Below are 14,539 nucleotides of genomic sequence, written 5' to 3' on the forward strand. Positions count from 1 at the left end.
AGGCCAATACCAGTGGGGCAGGGAATATTGGGGAGGAGCCCCGTGGGAGCCACAGTACTGGGCTAGACTCAGGACGCACAAACACAGGGTTTTGTCTTTTATTGTACAGCTGTTGTGTACCACCAGAGGTGGCAGTAGTGACATGATCCAGAGGTAGCAGTCCAGGGATCCTCAGCAGAGGGAACCCGTCTCGGCAAGATGGTATAGGGATATCCAGGTGTAGGTTTCCCAGCATGGCAGAGCTGTAGATGAGACAGACTGAGAATTAAATTACTCACTAGATGGTAGCTGAAAGGTTGATGATTCCACCAGGGAGAAATCGATGGTAACAGGCACCCGAGGCAGGGAGAGCAGGCCCTCGAGGAGCGAGTACCTGATCCCAGTAAGCAGGGGCGGATTGACCTATCGGGGGATCGGGCATCCCCCGGTGGGCCGGTCGCGATAGTCACATGGTCTGCCGTGCGCTGCCGTGACAGAGCCGCGCTGGGCGGCGAATCCCCGGGCCGGTCTTCATCAGGAATCCGCTGCTGCCCGTAAGGCACCTGAAAGAAAGCAGAGGCCCCCGAGGAGCGAGTATCCAGGTTAGCAATACCCCGAAGGGCAGAGAGAGAGCTTCCAGCGGCAGCAAGGAAGCGGCAGAGTAGCTTAGACTGGACGAGCGCAATCCATTCAAACAAGCGTAGGCTAAATACCCGGATGGCGTGACGTCACGCGAGGGGGACGCCCCCGAGGTTCCCGCCATGACGTGGATAAAGACGTGGGTGGCGTGCACGCCCTAGGAGAAACGTGGCGTGAGGCCTTGCCATTGCCGTTCCGGGGACGCCGCAGCGGCAGCCATCTTCCCAAGGCTGGCGGGGAGAGCAGAGAGAAAGGTGAGGCACAAGGGTCGAAGCCGTCTGAGACCGACGGACGCAGCAGTGTAGCCTTTTTGTTTGAAGGGTTCAGTCAGGACTTTGAGCAGTTCATCCCTGTCCTTTGTTTCAGAGCATATAGTTTTTGTTGATAGTCTTATAGTTTTTGTTGATTATATATTTATCTCTCTCTAATTGTTTCTTAGTTTAAATTCTGTACTGTCTTCCATTGTTGATAGTCCATTTTGTTGATAGTCTTATAGTTTTTGTTGATTATATATTTATCTCTCTCTAATTGTTTCTTAGTTTAAATTCTGTACTGTCTTCCATTGCCCAGGTTTTACGCTCCCTGTTTAATGTAACTTTACTTTCTACCTTGATGTTAATTGGTTTCCCCTCAGTTACATTGTAAACCGGTACGATAAGACCTAGTCTTGAGCATCGGTATAGTAAAAGAAATTAAATAAAAAAATAAATAAATATAAGGTGACATATGGGATCGACATGGTAATTCAGGTGGTTTTTAGATGAATTTCAGATTGTTTATTTTCTTGCATAAGGGAAATATTTACATTCTATTTGTACTTGGCAAACTTAGGGGTCTGTATTCCAAGCTATGGTATTTTCCTCGGTACCACAGCTTAGGAAGACCACACAGTATTTTCCCTAGCAGTAAAATTCTACAGGGAAAAATATATAAAATGCATGAGATGCTGTTCCCTTCATTTTTTTTAAAGGACTATAACAGCCCCACAACCTAACCTCACAACAAATTCTTTTATGGCCTGATGGGGTTACATGCACTTACAGTATAAGCCTGTAAAAATTCCCTTCTGTGTCTCTCTGACATCAGCAGTGATGCAAGGCGTAACTGTTTCATTGTTTTATATGTGCCCAGAGCCACTTGTCCTGCAATCACCACCCTCTCATCTTCAGCTTTAAGTTTACCTCTCCTTTGCTATTCCTCTGTGCATTTACTTAGAGGATTAAGCTGATATTTAAGTGCTTTCGTTGTTTATTTTATCTATTTATTTATTTAATTGATTTATATTCCACTTTTCAGCATTTCAAAGCGGATTGCATTCAGGGACATAATATACATTCTTATATTAAGTAATTTGATTTGTTCTACGTCTGTTATAGACAGATATAAAATGATTTTAAATAAATAAATGTTTGGCCTTTGCTGATTGTTTTTCCAGTTCTTTGAAGAGTTTTGGCTTTCAAATGTTGTCAGCACTTTCCCTGCACGTGCTGATGGAGTCTCACTCGTTCCGTGCAATTCTCTGAAGACTTCTCCAAGCATAAGAGCAGATTCTGAGCACTTGCTTTCGTACTTCACTGCTTCTTGACTATTTTGATCTGTTGATGCTGCCAGCAGCAACTCTGTAAGTAACACCTTCACCTTTCCTCTTGGAAGGTACAATCTTGATGTACATTTCTGTGGATAAATGCATCTTTCCTTAGGCACAGGCTATGCAAACATTCTGGAGGCATTCTCACAGGTAGGGCTCAGGCAGACAACACAACAACACATTTACTTTTCTATTTTCAACATTACACACTGTGTTTTCCTTGGGGAAAGCACCCACAGCTGAAGCAGGTACATCTCAGAACAATTTTCAAAGGAAAATCCTAGAGGTAAAAGCATTGAAATGCACAGTTCTGAAAATCATCCCTTTATGTGGAGCAAAGGCACATCTGAAGAAAAATGAAAAATGCATTTCTTCTATTTTCCTGTGGGAAAACAGATTCCAGGATATTGATATTTTCATTTGCTAAAGTTAGTGATTAAGGGGTAGATTTTAAAAACTTGCGCACGCAGGTCCATGTGCGCACGCTACCTGGCACCCACACATGGACTTGCGATTTTATAACATGCATGCGCCAGGTTGGCACGCGCAAGGGGGGGAAGATATTTGCATTTATGCGCAACGATGCATCGGGGCCTTCCCCAGTTCCCTCCCACTCCACTTCAATTAAGGAGCGGACAGGGAGGGAACTTCCCAACCCCCTAGCCTGACCTCCCTTCCCCTTCCCCTATCCTGCCCTCCCACTATCCCTATCTTAAATCCCCCCCCCCCCAATCTTTATCTTTCCTTTTGCTCCTGCTTCTGAGCACCTGCTGGCACGCGATCCCCCGGCACAGCGGCAAATAGCACAGACCTCTACCCTGCAACATATACACTTTTGTAGATTTATGCATAAAATCATGCCAAGCATTGAAACCACGTACATCAATGGATTGAATGCATGTACTTTACCACACATTTCATGCATAAAAGTAAAGAAGGACTTAGTCTTGTAAGTCCCTATGTAAGCTCGTAAGTTGACCAAATTTAAAGCATGTACAAGTAAATGAAATTAACCAGTTCACAAATTAGTCCACCAGTTCACCCAGTCTTTCTCCAGGTCATTGAGACCCTCATAAGAACATAAGAAGTGCCAGGCTGGGTCAGACCAAGGTCCATCGAGCCCAGCATCCTGTACATAAGAACATAAGAAGTGCCAGGCTGGGTCAGAGCAAGGTCCATCGAGCCCTGCATCCTGTACATAAGAACATAAGAAGTGCCAGGCTGGGTCAGACCAAGGTCCATCGAGCCCTGCATCCTGTACATAAGATCATAAGAAGTGCCAGGCTGGGTCAGACCGAGGCCCATCGAGCCCAGCATCCTGTACATAAGAACATAAGAAGTGCCAGGCTGGGTCAGACTAAGGTCCATCGAGCCCAGCATCCTGTACATAAGAACACAAGAAGTGCCAGGCTGGGTCAGACCAAGGTCCATCGAGCCCAGCATCCTGTACATAAGAACACAAGAAGTGCCAGGCTGGGTCAGACCAAGGTCCATCGAGCCCTGCATCCTGAACATAAGAACATAAGAAGTGCCAGGCTGGGTCAGACCAAGGACCATCGAGCCCAGCATCCTGTACATAAGAAGTGCCAGGCTGGGTCAGACCGAGGCCCATCGAGCCCAGCATCCTGTACATAAGAACATAAGAAGTGCCAGGCTGGGTCAGACTAAGGTCCATCGAGCCCAGCATCCTGTTTCCAACAGAGGCTAAACCAGGCCACAAGAAGCTGGCAATTACCCAAACACTAAGAAGATCCCATGCTACTGATGCAATTAATAGAGTGGCTATTTATAATTAATAGCAGTTAATGGACTTCTCCTATAAGAACTTATCCAAACCTTTTTTGAACCCAGCTACACTAAGGGCTAGATTTTAAAAGCCCTGCGCGCGTAAATCCTGCCGGATTTAAGCATGCAGGGCACTTGTGTGCTGGCGCGCCTATTTTGCATAGGCCGCCAGCGCGCGCAAAGCCCCGGGACGCGCGTAAGTCCCGGGACTTCGTAAAAGGGGCAGGAGGGGGCATATCTGGGGTCAGGGGGCAGTCTGGGGCGGGTCCGGGGGTGTGGCGACGGTTTGGGGGCCTGTGCCAGGGGATGCCGAGGCGGCGCCCTCAAGTTACGCCTGCTTCAAGCAGGCGTAACTTGCCCAACAAAGGTAGGGGGGGAACTTAGGTAGGGCTGGGGGGTGGGGTAGATAGGGGAAGGGAGGGGAAGGTGGGGGGACGCGGAGGGAACAGAGGCAGGCTGCGCGGCTCGGCGCATGCAGGCTACCGATTTTGCACAGCCCTGTGCGCGCTGACCCCGGATTTTATAAGATACGCGTGGCTACGCGCGTATCTTATCAAATCCGGTGTACTTTTTTTCACAACGGTTGCGCGAACAAAAGTATGCGCGCACTTTTTAAAGATCTACCTCTAATTGCACTAACCACATCCTCTGGCAATAAATTCCAGAGCTTAATTGTGCGTTGAGTGAAAAAGAATATTCTCCGATTAGTCTTAAGTGTGCTACTTGCTAACTTCATGGAGTGCCCCCTAGTCCTTCTATTATGCGAAAGTGTAAATAACCGATTCACATCTACCCGTTCAAGCTCTCTCATGATCTTAAAGACTTCTATCATATCCCCCCTCAGCCGTCTCTTCTCCAAGCTGAACAACCCTAACCTCTTCAGCCTTTCCTCATAGGGAAGTTGATCCATCCCCTTTATCATTTTGGTTGCCCTTCTCTGTACCTTCTCCATCACAACTATATCTTTTTTGAGAAGCGGTAACCAGAATTGTACACAGTATTCAAGGTGCGGTCTCATCATAGAGCGATACAGAGGCATTATGACATTTTCTGTTCTATTAACCATTCCCTTCCTCATAATTCCTAACATTCTGTTTGCTTTTTTGACTGCCGCAGCACACTGAGCTTATGATTTTAAAGTATTATACACTATGATGCCTAGATCTTTTTCCTGGGTGGTAGCTCCTAATATGGAACCTAACATCGTGTAACTACAGCAACGGTTATTTTTCTCTATATGCACCACCCTGCACTTGTCCACATTAAATTTCATCTGCCATTTGGATGCCCAATCTTCCAGTCTTGCAAGGTCCTCCTGTAATGTATCACAATCTGCTTGTGATTTAACTTCTCTGAATAATTTTGTATCATCTGCAAATCTGATAACCTCACTCATCGTATTCCTTTCCAGATCATTTATAAATATATTGAAAAATACCGGTCCAAGTACAGATCCCTGATGCACTCCACTGTTTACCCTTTTCCACTGCGAAAATTGACCATTTAATCCTGTCTTTTAACCAGTTTGTAATCCACGAAAGGACATCGCCTCCTATCCCATGACTTTTTAGTTTTCTTAGGAGTCTCTCATGAGGGACTTTGTCAAACGCCTTCTGAAAATCCAAATACACTACATCTACCGGTTCACCTTTATCCACATGTTTATTAACTCCTTCAAAAAAATGAAGCAGATTTGTTAGGCAAGACTTCCCTTGGGTAAATCCATGTTGACTGTGTTCCATTAAATCATGTCTTTCTATATGCTCTACGATTTTGATCTTCAGAATAGTTTCCACTATTTTTCCCGGCACTGAAGTCAGGCTTACTAGTCTATATTTTTCTGGATTGCTCCTGGAGCCCTTTTTAAATATTGGGGTTACATTAGCTATCCTCCATTCTTCAGGTACAATGGATGATTTTAATGATAGGTTACAAATTTTAACTAACAGATCAGAAATTTCATTTTTGAGTTCCTTCAGTACCCTAGGATGCATACCATCCGGTCCAGGTGATTTGCTTCTCTTTAGTTTGTCAATCTGGCCTACTACATCTTCCAGGTTCACAGTGATTTCGTTCAGTTTGCCTGACTCATCACCCCTGAAAACCATCTCTGGAACTGGTATCTCCCCAACATCCTCATTAGTAAACATGGAAGCAAAGAATTAATTTAGTCTTTCTTCAATGGCCTTATCTTCCCTAAGAGCCCCTTTAACCCCCTACTCATTATTATGTTAATAAAGCTGCAGCCAATCTTTTTCCAAGTGACTCACAGTCTCCTTCATTTGTACTTCCTGCTGGTGGCAGGTTGGGGGGGGGGGGGATAGGCTGGGATAGCACCTCTATCGTAAGTGATATTAAAGGGTTTATTGTGTAGTACCTACTGGGTAGGAAGTTTGGATGAATTGGGAAGAGTACAGGCTGAAGAATCAGGAAGAAGAACTGGGTGAACTGGTGGACTAATTGCTAAACTGGTTTATATATTTATTTGAGAACAGGAGGTTTGAGACCAAAGAGTAAAGCTGATCCAAATAAACATAAGTAATTCCAATTCAATCTCCAAAAAGCTGTGTTTATTTTAAGCATCAAGGCAATTTTCAAAGAGATGCAGTCCCCCAACACATCCATGTTTTGTCATAGGGACTGTGTCAGGAGGGACCCAAGAGGGAAAAATTCCCATTTAAGTGTTGATATCCATACAGAAAACAAGAAAGTAAAAGGTGAGAACAGTGGCAAACATTCAGATGGAGAACGTACATTATACGTATAAAGACATACCAGATTGAAGTTCAGCGAGTGTTCATATTAAATATACACTAATGTAAAGATGTACATTGTAAAACAAGGCATCCTAAAATACAGAATTCAGAGCATAACAAAATAGAAGCATTTTAGAATTAAACCAAACCGCGACCGATGTACCAAAATAGTGGGTAGAGCAATGCATTGACGGGTTTTGATATACAGAAACTTTCAATCTTCTACAAAATAACAACAAAACAGAAGTAAAATTCTGAAAAATTGCACTGAAAAAATTCAACAAGAAAATGCTATACAGAATAGGAGGTACATGCTGAGTGTCTTTCAAAGACACCTACTGTGAAGTGAGAAGAATGTATAAATAATTTTTCAAAAATACTGCCGAAAATGAGCCAGCCAATAGTGTAAGTAATCCAAAGCCACATGATAGGATAGCGTCACTGCTAAAATTCAAACAGAAGCTGAATGGTGAGCTAAAAAAGGACCTGAAAGAAAACTGAGTGTAAAATGAATGCCAAACAAACTTGAAAGAGAACTAAGCCAGCCAAACAGAAAAAAGGGAACACACCGGGAACTGAATTAGTTAAATGAACACTGCCCATTTGATATCTCTGTCAAGGCCAGCAGGTACTAAGAAATGAAGCTAAAAAATCCAGCACTTTCTATGCTGAGTGAGCAATGCTGAAAATTTGCCTCCACAGCTAGGGGGAAGACAAATCTTATGTCAGTGATCAGATGTGAGTATTCCTTCCAGTGGGCAACCAGAGAAGCTTCGAAAAATTCAAGCGAAGACATGACCGGTGTTCAATAATTGTAGCTTTTACTGATCGAATGGTTTAACCTGTACAAAGTAGGTGGCAGGATCACCCCTGTTCTGATACAGGGGAACGATCTCCGTTACTGATAACGATAAAGGGCAGAGCAAACACTGCCGACATGAGTGATGATCATTGTGCACAAGCGGGGGAGAGGACAGGGAAGACAAAGGTAATTGATTGTATTATTATTATTATTATTATTATTGGCTGCCCTGAAAGAGACGTGTCACAATGTGGCCATCAAAGCAATAAAGTGCACACTATAGGGATACATCAAATAGGATTGGGGGACTCAAGGTCCTCTTTCACAGTCTGGGATGTGACTTGAGTTTCTGAAAGCTTCATCACAACATGAGCTAAGGAGATCAGAAACACATGCAAGCAGATGTCCCTGCAGCTGACCCCTTACAACTGAGCCAGAATCACTCCTTTCCCACCTTTTGTAAATCACATAGAGGATATCCCTCTCCTTCCTCCAAGTGCACCATGCTGAGATGGCATTTCTGCTAGGAATACCCACAGTACCTGAATACGCTTTGCCCTCAATTGCCCAAAAGAATACAAAATTGAATAAATTAAATGAAATAAGATGCCCACATTGTGTCTAGAAGCTATGAGAAGGGATGTGACTTTAGATCTAGCATGCAGGACGTCAGGATGTGCTGTGCAGGGTAAAGGTGATGGAGCAGCTTGGAAAAACAACAATAAAGCAGTCCAATTTGTGATAAATAATAAAACAACTGTGATAACAAACAACTTTAAAAGGATATCGGAGACTAGTCAGAAAGAAATTAAAAGGAGAAGCCTAGAAATAAGGAGCCAACCCATCAGTATTATTGCAAACTGTATTTAGATTTGCTTACTGTGATGCATAATTTATTGCTCAGTCGTTGGTGTTAAAACCATAATATTCTGCAAGTTCTTGTAAAATACGTTTATCTTCATTTCCTACTATTACTTGAAACTAATGAAATAAATGTTATACAGCTAATGACATGCAGAACATGTCTTTCATGCTTTGAACATTTTCACAAGAATTTGGTATTTTCCACTTTTGCTATAGGATATAATCTTTCATGCGAACAGTCCTAGTCTGACAAAGTTTCTGTGAATGCTCAACAGTTACATCCATCATGTCTATAAAGAAGTTAAACCTGGTCATCTTTCCAAATAATATATTTCTGCTAGGTGTCCATTTCAGCAGACATCACTGTTTTTATTACCATGCCATGTGATCTCTAGTTCCTTGTTAAAAAATAAAAGAAAATGTCATCAAAGTATTAGCAGACTAAATAAAACTATGGAATGTGCTGAAAATATAGCAGGACTTTAATTAAATGTCTTTATTAAGCAGGTAATCTAATTATCATAGGCATTAATATACTCTTCTATTATTTATTAAATTAGATGTTCTGAGAGAGAAGCAGGTCTTTTTTTTTATCTCCTTGCTCTGTAGATAATTTTTATCTTACATACTGTCTGTCTTGGATGTCAATACAAAAGCCGCAGACTAGATACTAAAAATGTTTTCTTTCTGAAATCTTCAATTTTCCTCTTTCACAAATAGAACATTCATTATCTTTAGGATTGCTGGCTATATAGTTTCCTAGCCGTACAAGTCAAAAAGTTTTGGTAAGTTATATATTTAGTATTCATTTAGAAATAAAGGGCTGATACTATATTAATGCAAGTCAGTATCATAATAACATTGCATTAAGATTGAGAAAATTGACATTGCAGGTGTGTTTTAGACACAGATTTTTTATTTTGTTGCTCATATGACCTTGTATACACTCTTAGTCAAAATATTGACTGAGGTAATACTGTTTTATTAAAATAGAATATTGGGGCAGATTTGTTCGCGCAACCCAGTGTGAACAAATCTATGCCCAATTTTATAACATGTGCGCGCAGTTCGATGTAACACAAATTGTTACATCGAACTGGAAACGGAACATAGTATGGCAAAAATAGCATCGAACTGTTCAGGAATATAATAGAACAAAACTTAATCGCTTGAACAAGGGATGCAACATGGTCAACTAATATTTATCAGCAACATAGAACTGAGAAACAAATTTCTAAATACAAGACTATAAAGCAGAGAGAAATGCACGTCGAGGGGGGAGGACGGAGGGAGTAAGGGATGAGGGGTAAAGGGGGAACGGGCGGCGGGAGTATTAGGTCATTGCGTCATTAGAGGAGCACGTTAAAAGGGGATAGCGAGAGGTGGAGAGTGGAGATTGGAGAAGTGGGTAGGGGTGACGGGGGAGGAGAGCATAAGGTGATATTGGAGTGATCATCCGGCATGGGAGTTGTTGATGGTGGAGTTACGCCGGCCTGCGATCCCGGGTACAGCGACAAATGGCTGCCCCCACCCCCGGACCGCCCATGCCCCACCCCTTTTTGCAAGCCCCAGGATATACGCACATCCCAACGCTTGTGCATGCCACCGAGCCTTTGCAAGATAGGCTCAGTGTGCCCAGGGGCACCTTTACGCACGTAACCCTTTGAAAATCTGCCCCATTGTTAATAGCAGTAATTACTGGAGATGCTAAGTTTACTATAAATAAATCTCGGAAATAGTTAAAACAAGGCCTTTTAAGTAACTCAGGCCTGGATTTTCTATCGCAGGCCTTTGAGAATTGCGCGGTACCGGGGGCGGGCCTTTGAAAGCTGGCAGTGATCGCACCACCGCGGTGTTATCGCTGCCGGCTTTCGCAAACCAATAACGCCATCGTGAAAGGTGGTGCTATTGGGCGCGTTACTGGCGGCGATAAGGGGCCTTACCTTTTTGCCGCCAGCGATGTCACCGCCGCATCCTCCCTGGTGCCGCCCCGACTCCTCCCCTTCCGGTGCTGACGCCGCCCCGTCTCCGCCCCGATCTAGTTATCGCACGCAAAAAGGGATATCAATAGAAAATGCTCTCCTTAGCCGGATACAAGCTATCTGACTAAGTTATGATGTGTCTTCAGCAGATGGCAAAACCACTGACTATGTGCATCTATGTGTGCACTTTGCTGGATACTTCTGCCCAGCTAAGTTTATACTTGCTCTATGAGGTGTCTAAACTTAAACATACACTTTTACGCCTAACTTCGAATATCACTAGTTCGTCACATAAATTATGTCCTACTTGCTCCACCCCAATCCACCCAATACATGGCCACTTTTTTTGTGCCTACATTTCAGCCGTATAAGGGACCTGTAAGGCTAAGCAGTGGCTGCTGAACGTGTGGCGCATATTCAGTGGCTGCTGAACGTGTGGCGCATATTCAGTGGCTGCTGCTTAGCTGCCTAAGTTCTGCTTATCTGGCTAAATAGCACTGAATGCACTTTGAATATTGACTTTGATATATTTTCCTTGCAAAGAGAACCCCCAGAAAAGCAGGTTACTTTTTCCCAAGACAATTCTGTTTTGTTTTTATGTGTGTGTGTATTTATATATATATATATATATATATTTATATATACTACAATATCAGCATTAAGATTAACAATGCCAATAAAACATAATATAAAAAATCATACATAATTAAACATGAAATGTTAAGATAAACTCAACCTAAAATATTTAGACATACTTATTCTCAAAGAAACAATAAATGTAAAAATGTCTAAAGCACATCATGAAAAGCACACATCTCCCATTAATAAACTTCATTCTAACATAGCAAATATCCAGAACCTGCAATAATGAACAATTCACATAAATTCTCACAAAAGAAATATGAAAATCAATTAGTTATTTATAATAAACTTCAGGGGTACTATTTGAGTTTTCAAGGTCCCTTCTTCATCCTCCCAAAGCAATTTACATTATGAAACATGATTTTAAATTGTAAAGATAGTATGCATAGGAAAATGTCACCCCATAGGTTTTGCACCAATGTACAGAGGACATAACTTTCTTTTTACCATTGTCCCAATAAAAAGTATCCACAGGTATTTGTACCTGCTTTTCCTATAGGTACATTTTTCAAGGAAAATGGAGAATAACTTTCAGATAACTCCACATGGCATCATATCCTTGTGTATATGGCCACGCAGAGATCTAATACAGTATGGGGTAGATACAGCGCGCAGGCGTACATGTGTGTGCGTGCTACCCGGCGCACACACACGGACGCCCGATTTTATAACCTGCGCATGCAGGTGCTTGCATGTTATAAAATCGGGGGTCGGCACACACAAGGGGGTACACAATTGTGCACCCTGCGCGTGTCAATGCCCGCAGCCTTCACCCGTTCCCTTCCCCCTATTCTAACCTTCCCACCCCCACCTCTATCTCACCTTTTGCACCTGCCTCCGGGAAGTCAAGTTGCGCGTGCCAGCAGCCTGCCGGCAAGTGATCCTCCAACACAGCAGCAAATGGCCACTGCACCGGAGGCCTCTGGCCCCACCCTGCCCCGCCCCCAGACTGCCCCTTTTTTAAAGCCCCGGGACTTAGACGTGTCCCAGGGCTTTACGCGTGACACCGGGCCTTTATAAAATAGGCCCGGTGCACATAACGCCCTCTATGCGCGTAAATCCTTGAAAATCCAGCCCTCTTTTATTACTTGTGTGTATCAGGTATGCACAGATATCTACCCCCAAACACATGCATGCTTAACCATTATTACCTACAATGGAAAGAGTGTATTTCAATTCATTGAACAAGTATACTTTTCCTACCAATTTTAGAGACACGTATGTATACTTTATGCATGAAAAAATATGACTTGCTCATATAAAACCAAAAATGATGCATGTCAGTTAGTATATTTTAAAACTTGTGCACATAATTGAATTTAGTAGTTTTCTGAGTCATCTACCACTTCACTCAGTCCTTCTGCAGGTCACTGAGACCCTTCTAATTCTTCAATCTCAAGTTTCCCATTCACTCAGACCTCCCACCCAACCATTGTCTGACATCAATTGCACGAGAAAAATATCAGGTGTAAAAACTGCACACATAATAGCAATTTTATGCAGGTAACACTTGGCCCCACTCCAGAATGTCCCAGACCATCCCTTTTATGTGTGAATATGTGCACCTGCAAGTGAAAATATGCACATCAGTGTGATGTTTATAAACTAACGTTTATGCAAGTATAAGCTATTTTCACACTGTATACTAATTTTGACATGTATAACTCTTTAAAAATTCACCTCAAAATGTGTAGTTTGAAAATGTAAAACTAAATGTGTTGTTTCATTGCTCACCTTAACCCCACCTTTGAGAATGTCTCCATAATTTTCACACAACCTGTACCAGGGTAAAGAGACATTTATCCAAAGAAATGGCTGCCTTGTAAATAATATTTTAGCCGCTTCATTATCACAGCCAGACCTTCATTATTGTTTCTATATAAACAAAATTGTTCGTCAGGTATCATGAACATCTGAAGCTGGGAAAAGGAATCAACTGGGCTTTCTTCCACTACATTATCAGCTTGAACTGAGGAAAATAGCCAGAAACACTTCAATATCCAATCTACCTCATTAAAATATGCTCAGAACCACTTATGTGCCTGTCAGGTGCTGAAGTCTTCCAAATCCAAGGCTGTGCTTGTGTAAGTGTAAACTTTCTCCCTTACAGACAACTCAAATATTTGAGCCTAAGAACTCCATAATATACCTGATATATATACATAATATATATAATTTCAAGTAATGATCCTAAAATGTAATGTTGCATAACATTAGTACATAATATCTCCAAATAAATACTCTTCCAGAGATTAAAGGAATTCTAAAACTGATTTCCTTCAGCATGGACTAATTTACACACTGCATTCCCTTTTATTTCCAGCACTCACCTGTACCACTCTAGTCCTTTCTCATAATTTCTGTCAAAGAAGTGAGGCTCCATCCCTACTGCCCTCACATCCGGATGTACTCGGAGGGCTTCCAGCAATGCTCTAGTGCCCCCTTTCTTCACCCCTATAATGATAGCTTGGGGGAGCTTCTTTTCTCCATATTCTGGGGTGACGCTGTTACTCAGCTCTCCATTCAGTTTATTATCCACGGTGTTGGATTCCTGACCATCCGTCTCCAGGAGCTCTGGAAGCCTCTCAGTGGCAGCCAAGGGACTTTGTCCCCAGCCTTGCTCCTCACTGTCCAGAGAAGAATCCATGGACGAGGCAGAAGATAAAGGAGGGCTCGGGGTCCCTAGAGGCTGAGAAGTCGGACCAGGGCTAGAGGAAAGTTTGTCTTCTGTGACTGAGGTTCTATCCGCGGTGTTCACCACCAGCAGCAGCTTAGTGGCGCTGGATAGGATTGTCCTGGCTGGAAGGAGGTCCCTGGTGATCCTCCTGGTGGGTGCGCTGCTGGCCCCCTTCCTGCTGCGGCTCCTCACCTTCAGCCTGCCGTGGGTGCTGTCCATGGTGCTGGCTCTCCCTGCGCTGCTCTGCAGGTCGCTCGCCCCCCTGGGAGGCTCCTCGCTGCTGCTGCTGCTGATCCAGCTCCGGAGGCTGCTCTCCGTGGTGCTGACGGTGCTCAGGGCTGGCGCCGGCTCCTGGGAGGGCAAATGCAGGGACGTGTAGCAGCTCAGGAGGCTGTAGAAGAGGAAAGTGGCGGAGAGCGACAGGGTGAAGAGGAACACAAGTTTCCGGGGAGCCTTAGCCGAGAGCAAGGCATGGCCAGGCCAGCATGGGGCCATCGCGGACAGCCCAGCTCCTCCCCAGCACTAAAGCCACAGACATGATTTCAGCCGAAACCGTGCATGGAGGCGCCGCAAGCGGAGAGACGAAGCGGTGGCGGGGAAAGCGAGGTCCAGGTGCCGGCAGAGCGATAGATGAAGAGCCCAGAAGCGGCTCCGGGGCCTCGGCACCGACCCTCTGCCCATGCAAGCCGCAGAAGCTTTACCTCCCTCCCTGGCTCCTCATGGCTCGGGCTGCTGCTCCTCCCACGGCGGGGAGAAGCCGCGGTCTTGCCTGTTGCAGACGGAGTTTCCTGAGCACAGGCTCCCTGTCTGCAACTTTGTGTGCCT

The 14,539-nt window shown here is 43.9% G+C and overlaps 1 protein-coding gene across 1 annotated transcript in view; it reads right to left on the minus strand.

The window, feature by feature from the left end:
- LOC115076075 (heparan sulfate glucosamine 3-O-sulfotransferase 4-like) overlaps nucleotides 1-14,209 on the minus strand; it is a 206,697-nt gene extending 192,488 nt beyond the window's left edge. Inside the window, exon 1 of the mRNA XM_029577193.1 lies at nucleotides 13,368-14,209. Coding sequence (XP_029433053.1) covers nucleotides 13,368-14,209 — 842 coding nt within the window. The remainder of the gene's footprint in view (nucleotides 1-13,367) is intronic.
- Between the last annotated feature and the right edge of the window lie 330 nt (nucleotides 14,210-14,539).

This window comes from Rhinatrema bivittatum, chromosome 14 (assembly GCF_901001135.1).
Source record: "Rhinatrema bivittatum chromosome 14, aRhiBiv1.1, whole genome shotgun sequence".
Taxonomy (NCBI): Eukaryota; Metazoa; Chordata; class Amphibia; order Gymnophiona; family Rhinatrematidae; genus Rhinatrema; species Rhinatrema bivittatum.